The 13,141-nt window shown below is 36.5% G+C and overlaps 2 protein-coding genes across 2 annotated transcripts; both read left to right on the forward strand.

Moving 5' to 3' along the window:
* Positions 1-384: 384 nt before the first annotated feature.
* LOC140841698 (succinate dehydrogenase [ubiquinone] flavoprotein subunit 1, mitochondrial-like) lies at positions 385-5,814 on the forward strand. The gene is made up of 16 exons (XM_073209320.1): positions 385-654; positions 1,060-1,227; positions 1,633-1,720; positions 2,126-2,272; positions 2,350-2,490; positions 2,645-2,730; positions 2,837-2,929; positions 3,048-3,111; positions 3,226-3,369; positions 3,905-4,092; positions 4,164-4,338; positions 4,424-4,594; positions 4,693-4,762; positions 4,858-4,978; positions 5,067-5,104; positions 5,426-5,814. The coding sequence occupies exons 1-16, from the start codon at positions 559-561 to the stop codon at positions 5,526-5,528; spliced, it is 1,893 nt and encodes a 630-aa protein (XP_073065421.1). The 5' UTR covers positions 385-558; the 3' UTR covers positions 5,529-5,814.
* A 901-nt stretch (positions 5,815-6,715) lies between these two features.
* On the forward strand, positions 6,716-13,141 carry LOC140841699 (uncharacterized). The gene is made up of 16 exons (XM_073209321.1): positions 6,716-7,012; positions 7,109-7,270; positions 7,749-7,928; positions 8,097-8,154; positions 8,480-8,530; positions 8,890-8,972; positions 9,297-9,384; positions 9,853-9,894; positions 9,983-10,057; positions 10,176-10,244; positions 10,722-10,837; positions 11,322-11,434; positions 11,888-11,967; positions 12,148-12,268; positions 12,750-12,816; positions 12,912-13,141. Exons 1-16 carry the CDS (start codon positions 6,759-6,761, stop codon positions 13,042-13,044), a joined length of 1,692 nt encoding a protein of 563 aa, XP_073065422.1. The 5' UTR covers positions 6,716-6,758; the 3' UTR covers positions 13,045-13,141.

A 13,141-nucleotide genomic window follows, 5' to 3' on the forward strand; every position in this document is an offset into this window, starting at 1 on the left:
GGTCTCACATATCGTATTTGTGAGACAGATATCTTATTTGGGTAATCAATGAAATTTTTTTTTATGCTAAAAGTATTACTTTTTATTGTGAATATGAGTAAGGTTGATCCGTCTCACAGATTAGGATCCGTGAGACGATATCACATGAAACGACTCTTTCGGTGATATAATGCACCCTTTTTCCCCATTTCTTAATTAATATTCGGGAAAAATTCAATTTTAATCTTGTAAGTTAGTCCGTCTTTGGTTTTTTGTTCGAAAAATTGTAAATGTTTGATTTTTATTTTTGTGTATTATATGAATTTATTTTTGTTACATAATTTTTTTTTTAAAAAAAGTCAGTGGGAAAAAAAAACTAAATAATATTCCAAGTAAACATGCAGCTCTCAAACTACCAATCGAACTTTTCCCTTGATTTTTTGTTCGTTCTCTTCTCTTTTAGTGACAGCCAAACAGACGATAAATCTCGATTACGAATTTTGTTGGAACACTCAAACCTATTAATCTCACTGATTGATAAAGTAAATAGATTCATACAGCTACCGGAATTGAACGGCGATGTGGCGGTGCGTGTCGCGTGGCCTCCGCATTCCCTCTCAGGGATCCACCTCTGCCTCCGCGGCCTCAATCCGCCGTCTCTTTTCCACGCAGCAGGTACGTTTTCTTATCGCCTTTCTCGAATTTGATTGCTTGTTCTATCCATTTTGTCTTGATGTCCTCACTTTGGATTGGTGGTAGAATAAGCTTTGAGAAAGGATAGCGCGAATCGACGTGAGTGGGGGTATAATTGCTATAGTTGTTTATTGTTCAATTCGAATCCGATTGATTTTTGTGAGGTATTCAATTGGTGCCTGGTTGTTTTAGAACATTTAATATTGATGCTTATTTGTCGTGAAGAAAAGTTGATTTTTGCAATTTGTGAGTTCGAGATGGAGCTTAATCTTTTATTTTAGGTGAATTAGAGATTCAGTTCATCGGGGTGGTTGGATTGGTGTTAAAGATCTTATTTTTGTCGTGTTATTTTAATTGAGTTCTTAGGTTAGGTTATGTTTTGAACAGAATAATGGACGGCCATCCTATACAGTGGTGGATCACACCTATGATGCGGTGGTGGTGGGTGCAGGAGGTGCGGGGCTGAGGGCAGCAATAGGGTTGTCTGAGCATGGATTCAATACAGCTTGCATTACCAAGCTTTTCCCTACTCGTTCCCACACAGTTGCAGCTCAGGTACTATATTTTGGCTCAATTTAATATTCGACTAATTGCATGTACATTGAAGCCAATCTTACTTTCCCAGCCTAACAGTATATTCTTTCCAATCTTTCTCTTAGTTTTTGACGATGTCTTTTATTTATGTTTGTTATAGAGAATGAGAAGTTGACTGCTTAATGTCGTTAGTTCGAGATATAGGGATGTTATTGTTTTATTTTTTTGTTCTGACCTGCATGTTGGTTTGTAAATTATTAAATTGTTTACTTTGCTTCTAAGAAGCGTTCTCATTCACAATATAGATTTCTTTGACAGTCTTGTACTACCGTGCAAACAAAATTTCTGCTCCTCCTGTCAGTGATGAACTTTTATGCTCTTTCATCTTCTGTGATTCTAGTATACGTCTCCTTGTATTTTGTGTAGGGCGGTATAAACGCTGCTCTGGGAAATATGACTGAGGATGATTGGAGGTGGCACATGTATGATACAGTAAAGGGAAGCGATTGGCTGGGTACAGTTTCTTCATGTGACAATCACATTACTTATTCTTCCTCTTGCTGTCCTCAACAAGTTTTTTCTGTGTCATTGTTTATGAGAAGAGTGTAGAAACAATTTTTTTGTCTTTCCACGGTGATATATAACCGTACTTGAAACCATTCTAGAGTGGGATAAGTTCAAAGGAAAACGAAAAGAAAAGGCAGGGGTCTTGTTAGGAAGAAAGTCTGATAGATGATAATAATCTCGTCCTGCATTAAATGTTTACTTTTTGTTTGAAAGGAACCGAAATTTCAAGAGGTGCAATATGATAAATAATAATTTCGAGGTCTTTTTAATATGCATGGACATTTGGTTTGACACGAACCCAGGACCCATCGCGGTATTTATCTTTACACAAATTTCTATTATGTTTCTCTAGGCGATCAGGATGCTATTCAGTACATGTGTAGGGAAGCACCAAAAGCAGTTATAGAGCTTGAGAACTATGGCTTACCTTTCTCCCGGACCGAGGATGGTAAAATTTATCAGCGGGCATTTGGTGGTCAAAGCTTGGATTTTGGGAAAGGTATGATTGAAAACTACAGCTGAAACAAAGTATAGGATTTTATTTTCTTCCAGTAACGCAATCTCTATTTTATTTAGGTGGACAAGCATATCGTTGTGCATGTGCTGCTGATCGAACTGGTCATGCTTTGCTGCATACACTATATGGCCAGGCTATGAAGCATAATACCCAATTTTTTGTGGAGTATTTTGCCCTTGATTTACTCATGAGCAAAGATGGTAGGTTTCCCAGTTTTCCTTCTACATATTTCTCTAGACCATTAATTTTATTATGTGCATCTCCTTCTTTCATACATATCCTCATGCCACTTGTAAAACATGAACACATTCACTTCTTTATTTATCAATGTGTTTGAAACTTTATGTTTATCAGGTAGCTGTCATGGTGTTATTGCCTTGAATATGGAGGATGGGACCTTACACCGGTTCCGTGCTGCCTCCACAATCCTGGCTACTGGGGTACTTCTTTCTGGAAGCATATTTGAAATCATTGTGATACATGATAAATTCTTTTTATAATATTTATTACAGCACCCGAGAAATATTTATCTTGTATTCCTTTCAGGGTTATGGCAGAGCATACTTCTCAGCGACTTCTGCTCACACTTGCACTGGAGATGGCAATGCTATGGTTTCACGTGCGGGATTGCCGCTTGAGGTCTGTATAAATGTTTGTTATGGATGCCATCTTGGTGTGAAGGATAATGAAATGGAGCTTCATTTGAAAAAAAATAATCTTTTCTGTAACTACTATTGTTTTGGCTTTTCGCTTGCAGGATCTTGAATTTGTTCAGTTTCACCCTACTGGTATATATGGTGCTGGGTGCCTGATCACCGAAGGTTCATATGTTGTTACTTTTATATGACATATAATCCTTCCATTGCGTCAAGAACCGATTATTTCTGTCTTCACATTTCAAATCTGTTCATGTACCTTGTCCATTCGATGGTCAGGGTCCCGAGGTGAAGGTGGTATACTTAGGAATAGTGAAGGTGAGAGATTCATGGAACGTTATGCCCCAACAGCTAAGGATCTTGCATCTAGAGATGTTGTATCAAGATCTATGACTATGGAGATCAGAGAAGGGCGTGGTGTTGGTATGTTATTGTTATTGTGCAGAAAATCTGGTTAAATGCTTTTAAAATACACCAGGATAACTTCATTTCTGCATAAGACTACACGATCAAATGGTTTGCTTCAAGTCTTTTAATGATAGCTAGAAGTATATTTTTTCTTTATGTTTAACCTAGAGGAAGCAATTTCCATTATTCTGAAATTGTGCGATGAATGTTGTATGCTAGACAAGCAAGAAAAGTTGATTTTGTGCTTATTATCAATTGAAAGCCCTAGGTTTAATTACCTGTTGAAGTCTATCAACCTTACTAGTGTATTTGATTCCATGTCATATACCAATTTATAGATCCTTTTCTGGTTTGAGTGCTGTTGCTGCCTACCTCTGATCCCATGGTTGCTGATTAAACAAAATTGTTTCAGTGTAAATTGTCATTATGTGGGTAGGTGGAACAGCAGCAGAAGAAAAGGAAAATTTGGCCGAGGAAAATGATTTGATACTCCTTGAATTCCATGTACCTCCATTATATGTCTGATACATTATACCTTGCATCTAAACAGGACCCTTGAAAGATCACATCTACCTTCACTTGAACCATTTGCCCCCTGAGGTCCTCAAGGAGAGACTTCCGGGTATTTCCGAAACTGCTGCTATATTTGCTGGCGTTGACGTTACGAAGGAGCCAATTCCTGTTTTACCCACTGTCCACTATAATATGGGGGGAATCCCAACCAATCACCATGGAGAGGTACAATTGAAGCACATTGAATAACTCATCAACAATATGGAAATTTTTCTAAATTTTGTGGTGTTGTATAGGTTGTTACCATCAAAGGTGATGATCCCGATACCGTGGTTCCTGGTCTATTTGCAGCTGGGGAAGCTGCTTGTGCATCAGTGCATGGGGCCAATCGACTTGGAGCAAATTCACTCCTGGACATTGTGGTCTTTGGACGGGCGTGTGCAAACAGGGTTGCAGAAATCCACAGGCCAGGTGCCCAGATTTTCATTGATCTATTGGTCGATAAGTTCTGCTCCATGACTATGATATTGAGATACATTTACTTGTGATGTTGTAGGAGAGAAACAAAACCCTCTAGAAAACGATGCAGGACAGAAGACAATTGCATGGCTAGACAAGCTTAGAAATTCAAATGGCTCCATCCCTACCTCAAAAATCCGGCTGAACATGCAGCGGATAATGCAAAACAATGCTGCTGTGTTTCGGACTCAGGAAACACTGGAGGAAGGTATGCAAGATCTCCAACAGTTCCACTCGCATGCAAGTCCAAGTGGCATAGAACATTGAACTCCTCATTCTTGTTGCTGAAATTTTTGTCTGTCCCAGGTTGTCAGTTGATCGATAAGGCATGGGAGAGTTTTGATGATGTGAAATTGAAGGACAGAAGCTTGATTTGGTACATTAATTTTTGGGAATATGCCTATATCGAATGTTTTAACTGAATACTGTGTGTTAATGTTTTACATTTCTTGTTTGGTTAAACCTTTGTAGGAACTCGGACTTAGTAGAGACAATTGAGTTGGAAAACCTTTTAATCAATGCATGCATCACCATGCACTCTGCTGAAGCCAGGAAAGAAAGTAGAGGAGCTCATGCACGTGAGGATTTTACGGTTAGTTCTAATCTAAACCTTTTGCTGCATGTATCTTTCCCTTTTATTCATCATTTTAGAATACTGAATCTTGTATGCCAATTTGCAGACAAGAGATGATGAGAACTGGATGAAACATACATTAGGGTGAGGTTTTTTCTCTTAATGCATGTCGCTTGCTTCTGCACTTCTTTTTAGGTTATCAGACCGCTGAGTCCACAATTTTTTGTTGTTTCTTGATGAACTCAGAACTATATAAGCCATATTGATGGTGACAAGAAATAATTTCCGGGGAGGGGGCAGAAACTTATGTCATTTGAAAATCATAATAATAAAATTCGAAGAATTTCATTTTAGAAGGATTCTCCTCTTCCACCCCCTCATCTCCAGATGCTTATGATATGCTATATAGCCTACAAGTTGATTTGTTTCCATTCTCATTGACAAAGATCGTTCTCTGGTTTGCAGATACTGGGAAAATGAGAAAGTTCGACTGGACTACAGGCCAGTTCACATGAACACACTGGACGACGAAATCGAAACATTCCCACCAAGAGCTCGAGTGTACTGATAATCCATTTGCTATCGAGCACAGCGGAGATTTTGTTACTGACGACAGAGTTTGCGCAATAATGTAATTTAATAAATCAATAAAGGACGAAATCATGGTATTTGTTTTCACTCGTGCTGATCAGCTGCAGCATGAAGTGAGCCTCAATCTCAAAGCTAAGTGTGGTTTCGTGTGTTTTATATTTTTGTCCCTTTTAACTTGACATGCAGACGAATGATGGGCTTATTCTCGCGCAAACAGGTGTTTTTCCTTATTCTTCATAGAAAGGTCACTTTACATGGTTTTATTTATGTAGATATCTAGGAGATTGACCTGTATCTATTTATATACGTCTGACACATGCAATTTCAAATCATTTACCAATCGATAAATGTTAATGAATGAAGAAAAAAATTGAGGCTGAGAGAAAAGGGTCATTTTCATAATTATTTGAATGATGTTTTACAAAATAATAATAAAACAGTACATGTAATTTTTTTTTCAACGTTGCTGTTATAAAAATAAGTAAAGTTATCATACATTTCATTTTATTTTTGTCCACATGAAATTATTCATTTCTTTGCCAGAAGAGTAAAGTGCCATCGACCAAGCGTCTGTACCCTAAAATGTTGATATCTTTGGGGAGCATTTAAGTAAGAATAGTAATCTTTTTCCTATATTTCAATACATGGGTTATTTCTCAAAAAACCAGAAAAACATATATTTGATGAAAGAATAGGTCTCTTATGAGATGGTTTCACGAATATTTATCTGAGATACGTGTCAACTTTATCGATATTCAAAAAAATAACACTCTTAGCATAAAAAATAATACTTTTGCATGGATGACCAAAAAATCTATCAAATTCATAAAAGTTTATCATTTGAAAAAATTATTAAAAGTTATCAAAACTTTGAATTGAATACATCCTACCTAGTGTTTTTGTCCAAGTCATATAATAAAATGATTGATATTATATTAAATTTTATAACCATGTGTTTGAAACAAAAATTCTCTGATGACATGCATGTGTGTCTATTAATGTAATTATAAAATTTAATAATTATATTAATAATTTGGTGATGAACATGATTTATAACTATTAATCCCATTATTAAGAGACAAAATTAATCAATTAAACTAAATATTCCATAATTACGTAATTTTGTGGAGCCATTACAAAAAAACTCCCATAGACTAGAATAGCAAAAAACATAAAAGATTTTACGAAAGCGACAGCGTGTGGTGAAATGTGGAGGCACCTCAGTACGGCTGCGACGTCCACGCGAGCGTTGGGGGAGAAGAAATGGGACGCGCTCGTCATCGGCGGCGGTCACAATGGCCTCACCGCCGCGGCCTACCTCGCTCGCTCGGGTCTCTCGGTCGCAGTCCTTGAGCGCCGCCACGTCATAGGCGGAGCGGCGGTTACCGAGGAACTCGTCCCTGGATTTAAGTTCTCCCGCTGTAGCTACCTCCAGAGCCTCCTCCGCCCATCAGTTATCAAGTCTCTCTCGCTTAACTTGAATCAGATGGATTTTGTTCTGTTCTGTTGTTTGAAGTTGTTTTATTTTCATTTATGGAGTTGTTATTGACATGTTAGGGAATTGGAGTTAGCGAGGCATGGATTGAAGTTTTTGAAGAGGAATCCGTCTTCATTTACTCCTTGTCTCGATGGGCGCTACCTTTTGCTTGGTCCTGATAAGGAGCTTAACTATTCTGAGATTTCCAAGTTCTCCAAACGAGATGCGGAGGCTTATCCTAGGTACATTTGCCCGCTGTCATCTTTTATTGAAAGTTTTTGTCCTGTTTTGATGGATACAATACCATGAAATACTGTTTACCAGAGCTGAAGGATAGGATTTTGTTTGGAATGTGAGTTATGTGGTTTGATCACTGAAAACGGAGGTCTCATGAAATTATTCTGCCTACAACAGTCAACAGACCTGTTCTGTCTTAAATCCCGATTTATGTTTGACAGAAAGGTGACATTATCAGTTTTTTCCGGATTTAAGTTGCCCATAAATCGTGGGTCGGCTATGTTTTTCAATCACCTAGTTGTCACTAATTTTGTTGACGATGGTAATTTGACTCACAAGTTAAATTAACTTTTCACTCCTTTTTTTTGCTTTTTAACTGAGTGCAAACTTATCTTGTAAATTGAAATCGTCTTCTCTTATTTATGTTTTTGGGTAATATAAGTGTAATTTATATTTGTTTTGAAGTTTACACTTAATTTCTAGGTATGAAAATCAATTAGAGAAGTTCTGTAAATTCATGGACCCACTTCTGGATTCATCACCACCTGAAAATTTGCCAGAAATATCATCTTTTAATGCTCGAATGGAGAATAAATTAGAAAAATCAGTTTTTTGGGCTCATTGTCTGAGACGAGCGCTTGCCATGGGGCAACAGGAATTACTGTGAGTCTACATTCTTTTCTTCAAATTCTTTGATATCTTGCCTTGCTTATCAATTATCAAAGCATTCCATTTTGCGGATTCTATCTCATTTCAAAGAGGAGGCTGGATAACCGTTACAACAAATCCAGCATATGTGCTTAATTTAATCACACCTCTTGGCTATTTCAGGGATTTTATGGACCTCTTACTGTCTCCTGCATCTAAGGTTTTAAACAACTGGTTTGAGGTAGTCAAATGATAATGTCACACTCTATTAAAATGCTCTATATTTGTGAATGAAAATACTAAAATTACCTAATGGAGTGCTTTTTAATCTGTCGTTTCCTTTCCATGTCCTTATTTCAGAATATAATCACCTGGATGGCTGGTTGAACTTGTTATGTATCTTTATTTATACATCTTGTAACTGATAACCTAAAAGGGCACCTTACCTATGAATTTCCACATGCTTAAATATCTATGATGATAATAAGATTTTTGTAATTTTTATTTTAGAAACAAAAGGATTATGGCGCACTATTAAATGCCTGACTTTGACTTATTATTTACAGAGTGATGTCCTGAAGGCAACACTTGGAACAGATGCAGTTATAGGGACCACAGTAAGTTATATTCTAATCAGTTGCTTATTTATTATTCAAAGCCAATTTATTCAATGGACTTTTAGTTTGATCGAGGATCCCTACAATTCTTCTTTTTTCCTAATCACCAACAAGGGTCTTATGATATAACATTGGAAGTAGTTTTACCTTGCCATTTAAATTCAAGAAAAATAAAATAAAGTGAGATGAGTAAGATTCCTGCTTATCTTAAAATAATAAAGAGAAAATGAAACATAAAAACCTCTCTGAAGTTATTCCTCTACGTCCCTTCACTTTCAACAATTACAGACCTCACGCTGTGTAGGCACTATAAAACTGGTGTAACTTTATTTGATATGTTCCTTCCATTTGTATCACAGGGAAGTGTCAATACTCCCGGAAGTGGATATGTTTTGCTGCATCATGTGATGGGAGAAACTGATGGTGATCGCGCAATTTGGTCGTGAGTATCTCTTTAAAGGCATGACAAGGTCACTGGAAATTGCACACATATTGCAAAGATTTATCCACCCTTGTTGCTTCTGGAAGTTGTGGTATTTTATGTTTGAGATGAGATTTTTGTTTCATTTTCTGGAAAAGAGTGTAGAAAGATACATTTGATGTTTTAAGAGTGAATAACTTATTTTGTCAGATATTTTAATCTTTATCATATCCTGTTCACCTGCCTAGAATTAAAAAGAAAATTACAAATTTTTCTGATGTTATTTACAAACAACTGCACTGTTTAGAATTCGTTCTCTTCTCACTTCTGTATGATATACTGCAGCTATGTTGAAGGTGGGATGGGCTCTGTGTCTTTGGCCATAAGTAGGGCTGCTAGAGAAGCTGGTGCCACGATAGTAACAGAAGCTGAAGTAAGTTTGTGGAGACTTAGATTTGTACCTCAACTGAACTGTATCAAAAACATTTTTAAGATGATTACTTACTTTTTTTTTATATGTAACATCTGACATCATTGACCTAATTTACATAAAATTATTGGTGAATTTTTCTTTACAATTTAATACAACTCACTACAATGATTTTATATCCTTTTTTTAACTTATTGTGATCAATAACAGTACCATGTTCATGAATTAAAATTGGCGGTTCTTTCTTATTCGCATCGTTGTTGCTGCATCCACTGCCAATGATTGTAACTGCTTTCATTCTCTTATGTTTGGGTTGATGGAATGACATTCATTGTTTTGTTACTGAATTGAATGAGTAAACTAGCACCAAGGACAATTATTTAATTCTTTGCATGTTCTCTATTTTGGGATCATCATGTTTCCTTCCTTGGTGTGTTAAAATTTGTTCTTCTTACTCTTCTCTACCATTAGGTCTCAAAATTGATGATTGAGGACTCGGGCAGAGCGTGCGGGGTAGTTTGCTACATGACTTTCCTGTTGATTCATTTCAAAACTATATCCTAACAAATTTTGAAATTCGGTTTTTTTTTCGGTCACTTAGGTTTTATTGGCTGATGATACACAAGTGTATTCCTCAGTCGTTCTTTCAAATGCTACTCCATACAGAACATTCACGGTGAACTTTTATTCTTTATTTATATCTTTTGTGCATATTGTGGTTCCAGCATTCAATTTTTCTTATAGAGAGAAATACATGCAATAGATAATAACACGGACTACAATTTATCTCTCAGGAATTTGTGCCACATGATGTACTTCCTGACGATTTTCTTCGTGCCATCAAGAATTCAGATTACAGTTCTGTAAGTTTACTGGGCAATGAATAATGATTATCCATTGGCATTAAACTAGGTTCTAAATGCACGCGATTTCTTTTAACACTACCTATTTGCTGGTAGGATTTACTATTTATATGCTTTTCATGGAATTCTTCATTGTTGATTTTTCTGCAAAAGTGTATTGATTGTGTCAGAAATCCATAACTATTTAAATTTGGATATTTTTCAACTTATGGTCTCTATAAAAGCTCAGTAGTAGTTCCTTGGAACTGTTTTCTCAATTTTTTCTTGCAATTCCCCTTAGTTGTATCTTCGAAAGCTTTTAAGTATCTTCCAGAAACTGATCTTCTTTATAAAGCGTTTTCTTAATTTCTTCTTTATAAAGCTCAATAGCAGTTCTATGAAACTGATTCCCCTGGAGTTTTTTCTGTCACTGTTTCTGATTTTGCAAGTTTGTATGAAGTGAAAGGAAATTCAGGGTGTCATTATTCCTTGTAACAGGCAACCACAAAGATAAATCTGGCTGTTGACAAATTGCCTCAGTTTCAATGCTGCAAGACAAGTAGTCCTGATTCTGGTCCTCAGCATATGGGTACGATACACATTGGTTCTGAGAGGTATTTCACTAATTCTAGTTCTGTTTGCTGTAAGTGTCAGATTTATCATTCTATTGCCACATGTTGTATGTCCTCCAAAAAAGTTGTTAGTATAGAAGAAAATGGATCATTTGATGCCAAGTTAAACGTGATATTTACTTGGAATGGCCCAAAACCTTGGTTGGTTCAATTTTTTAAGTCCAGCACTCACCATACGAAGGGCTGAGGAATGAGCCTCCAAATGATGATACCGAGTCATTTCAACTAATTATTGTTGCATGATGATTCCACGCATTGTTAATGCTCGTATCTGTGACAAGTTTCACGTATGTATCACACATTTCCTGGTTGGAGTGCTTCTGTATTTTAAAACATAACTTCCTTTGTTTTTCATTTTTTTGTCTTATTAATTTCAAAACTTAAGGAATAGTTGCAAAATTGGATGGTTCTAGTATTCTTGGTTGATGAACACGGTTAAATCTCCTGATTTTTTTCACTCAAACAGTATGGACGAGATCAACTCTGCTTGTCTGGAGTCTATGAATGGGATACCTTCTCGAAGACCTGTAATTGAGATGACAATCCCTTCTGTACTGGACAAGACTATTTCGCCACCCGGTACCTAAATATCCTTGACAACTGCGGAGTGTGTGTGTATATATATATATATATATATATTAAACTTTCTAGAAAGTGTTTAGTTTTTGGAGTTTGTAGGTCATTTATGCTTTGCTCGTTGGTATTCAAGGTTTGTCATATTTACTTGTACTATTATTAATTTTTGAACAACTTTTCCATTTTGGTAATTGTAGCTAGTAGTCAACTGACAAATTAGCTGCAGGTTAGCCTCATGCCTTGCACAAAATATTGCATAATAATGACTTTTGTATACATGTCTATGTATTGTTCGAGATTAAAAGCTTCAGTTTATCTTTGCGAACCAATAGTCCTCTTCCACCTCTTTGTTTAATCTCTTTCCTCCCATTTTGTGAGCAAATAACAAAAAATACGAGCTGTATTTTTACTTTGCAGTTAGAATTGTGTTAATTGAATATGAGCAATTCTTAACAGGCAAACATGTCATTAACCTATTTATTCAGTACACACCTTATACACCAGTGGATGGGAGTTGGGAAGATCCCGCATACCGGGTTAGTCTATTTAGTATTTACTGTATTTGACTTTCAAAAGTTTAGCCCAATTATAGTTCATGGAATTACGGGTTTCTGCTACTCCATTTCTTTGGAATTTAGCTTGTTCCTATGCCAGTATATCTTCTATCATTCTCATTTCATTGAAATTGTTTCTCATTTCACAAATATTTGCTGCAGAAATCATTTGCTGAAAGATGCTTTAATCTAGTTGATGAATATGCCCCTGGTTTTCGTTCATCAGTTATCGACTATGACATGTTAACTCCACCAGATCTTGAAAGAGAAATTGGTTTGACAGGTAACTGCTGCCATTTACTTCAGGAATTAGGCTGAACGATCTTTCCATAAATAGATGAGTATTCAGTTGTTTGATCTCATCAGACTTCTGAATATGCTGCATTACATCAAAGCACGTATATGTTCTGAACTTTTGAGAATCTCTTCAGCTTAGTATGTCAATGTGTTAATTAGTCTGCGCATCATGACTATCCTCAATCTTCCTGTAGGCATTCCTATTTCGTCTCCTCCCGAGTCATTATTTTTGGTTGCTCTATAGCCGTCAGATTAATAATATGGGCTTACTGTTCTTAGATGTTGTGATTAGTTGTCATTGGAAGCAGCATGAGGGTATGTATCAATTGACACGCTTTTTTCTGATTAAAATTAATTTCCTAGCTAAATTAAAATAATAATTTCCTAGCTAAATTAATTTTCTCTATAGTTTTGCTTATTCTGATTTCTTGATATTACCGCAACTCCGCCTTTGCTAATTTCGACAGGAGGAAATATCTTTCATGGTGCAATGGGATTAGATTCCTTATTTCTGATGCGTCCCGTGAAAAGATGGTAACGTCGCCTCTATATTGTTTCATCTTCTGGCTTAGGAGCCTATGCATTCAAGGCAGTAAACAGTAACAATCCTCGGTTCAACTTGAATGTAGGTCGAATTACAGAACCCCACTAAGAGGATTGTATCTGTGTGGGAGCGGTGCCCACCCAGGAGGCGGAGTAATGGGTGCTCCAGGACGCAATGCCGCACGTGTGGTCATTCAAGATATCAAACAACAGTCTTGATGTTCAATTTAACTCCCTTATATACCTTTGTCGTTGTGATTTAGTCTCTTAAAGTGCTCCTTGGAACCACTTTAGGATATACAAGTTTTGTTCGTTA

The sequence above is a fragment of the Primulina eburnea genome, chromosome 9, assembly GCF_022965805.1.
Source record: "Primulina eburnea isolate SZY01 chromosome 9, ASM2296580v1, whole genome shotgun sequence".
NCBI classification, from domain to species: Eukaryota; Viridiplantae; Streptophyta; class Magnoliopsida; order Lamiales; family Gesneriaceae; genus Primulina; species Primulina eburnea.

Bases quoted from the DNA above. Each gene is read 5' to 3' on its own strand.
- LOC140841698 (XM_073209320.1), top strand. From the start codon at position 559: ATGTGGCGGTGCGTGTCGCGTGGCCTCCGCATTCCCTCTCAGGGATCC. The intron at 4,595-4,692 runs GTATGCAAGATC...TGTCTGTCCCAG, and splicing joins TCAGGAAACACTGGAGGAAG to GTTGTCAGTTGATCGATAAG. The intron at 4,763-4,857 runs GTACATTAATTT...AAACCTTTGTAG, and splicing joins AAGGACAGAAGCTTGATTTG to GAACTCGGACTTAGTAGAGA.
- LOC140841699 (XM_073209321.1), top strand. From the start codon at position 6,759: ATGTGGAGGCACCTCAGTACGGCTGCGACGTCCACGCGAGCGTTGGGG. The intron at 7,013-7,108 runs GTCTCTCTCGCT...TTGACATGTTAG, and splicing joins CTCCGCCCATCAGTTATCAA to GGAATTGGAGTTAGCGAGGC. The intron at 9,895-9,982 runs GTAGTTTGCTAC...TCGGTCACTTAG, and splicing joins ACTCGGGCAGAGCGTGCGGG to GTTTTATTGGCTGATGATAC.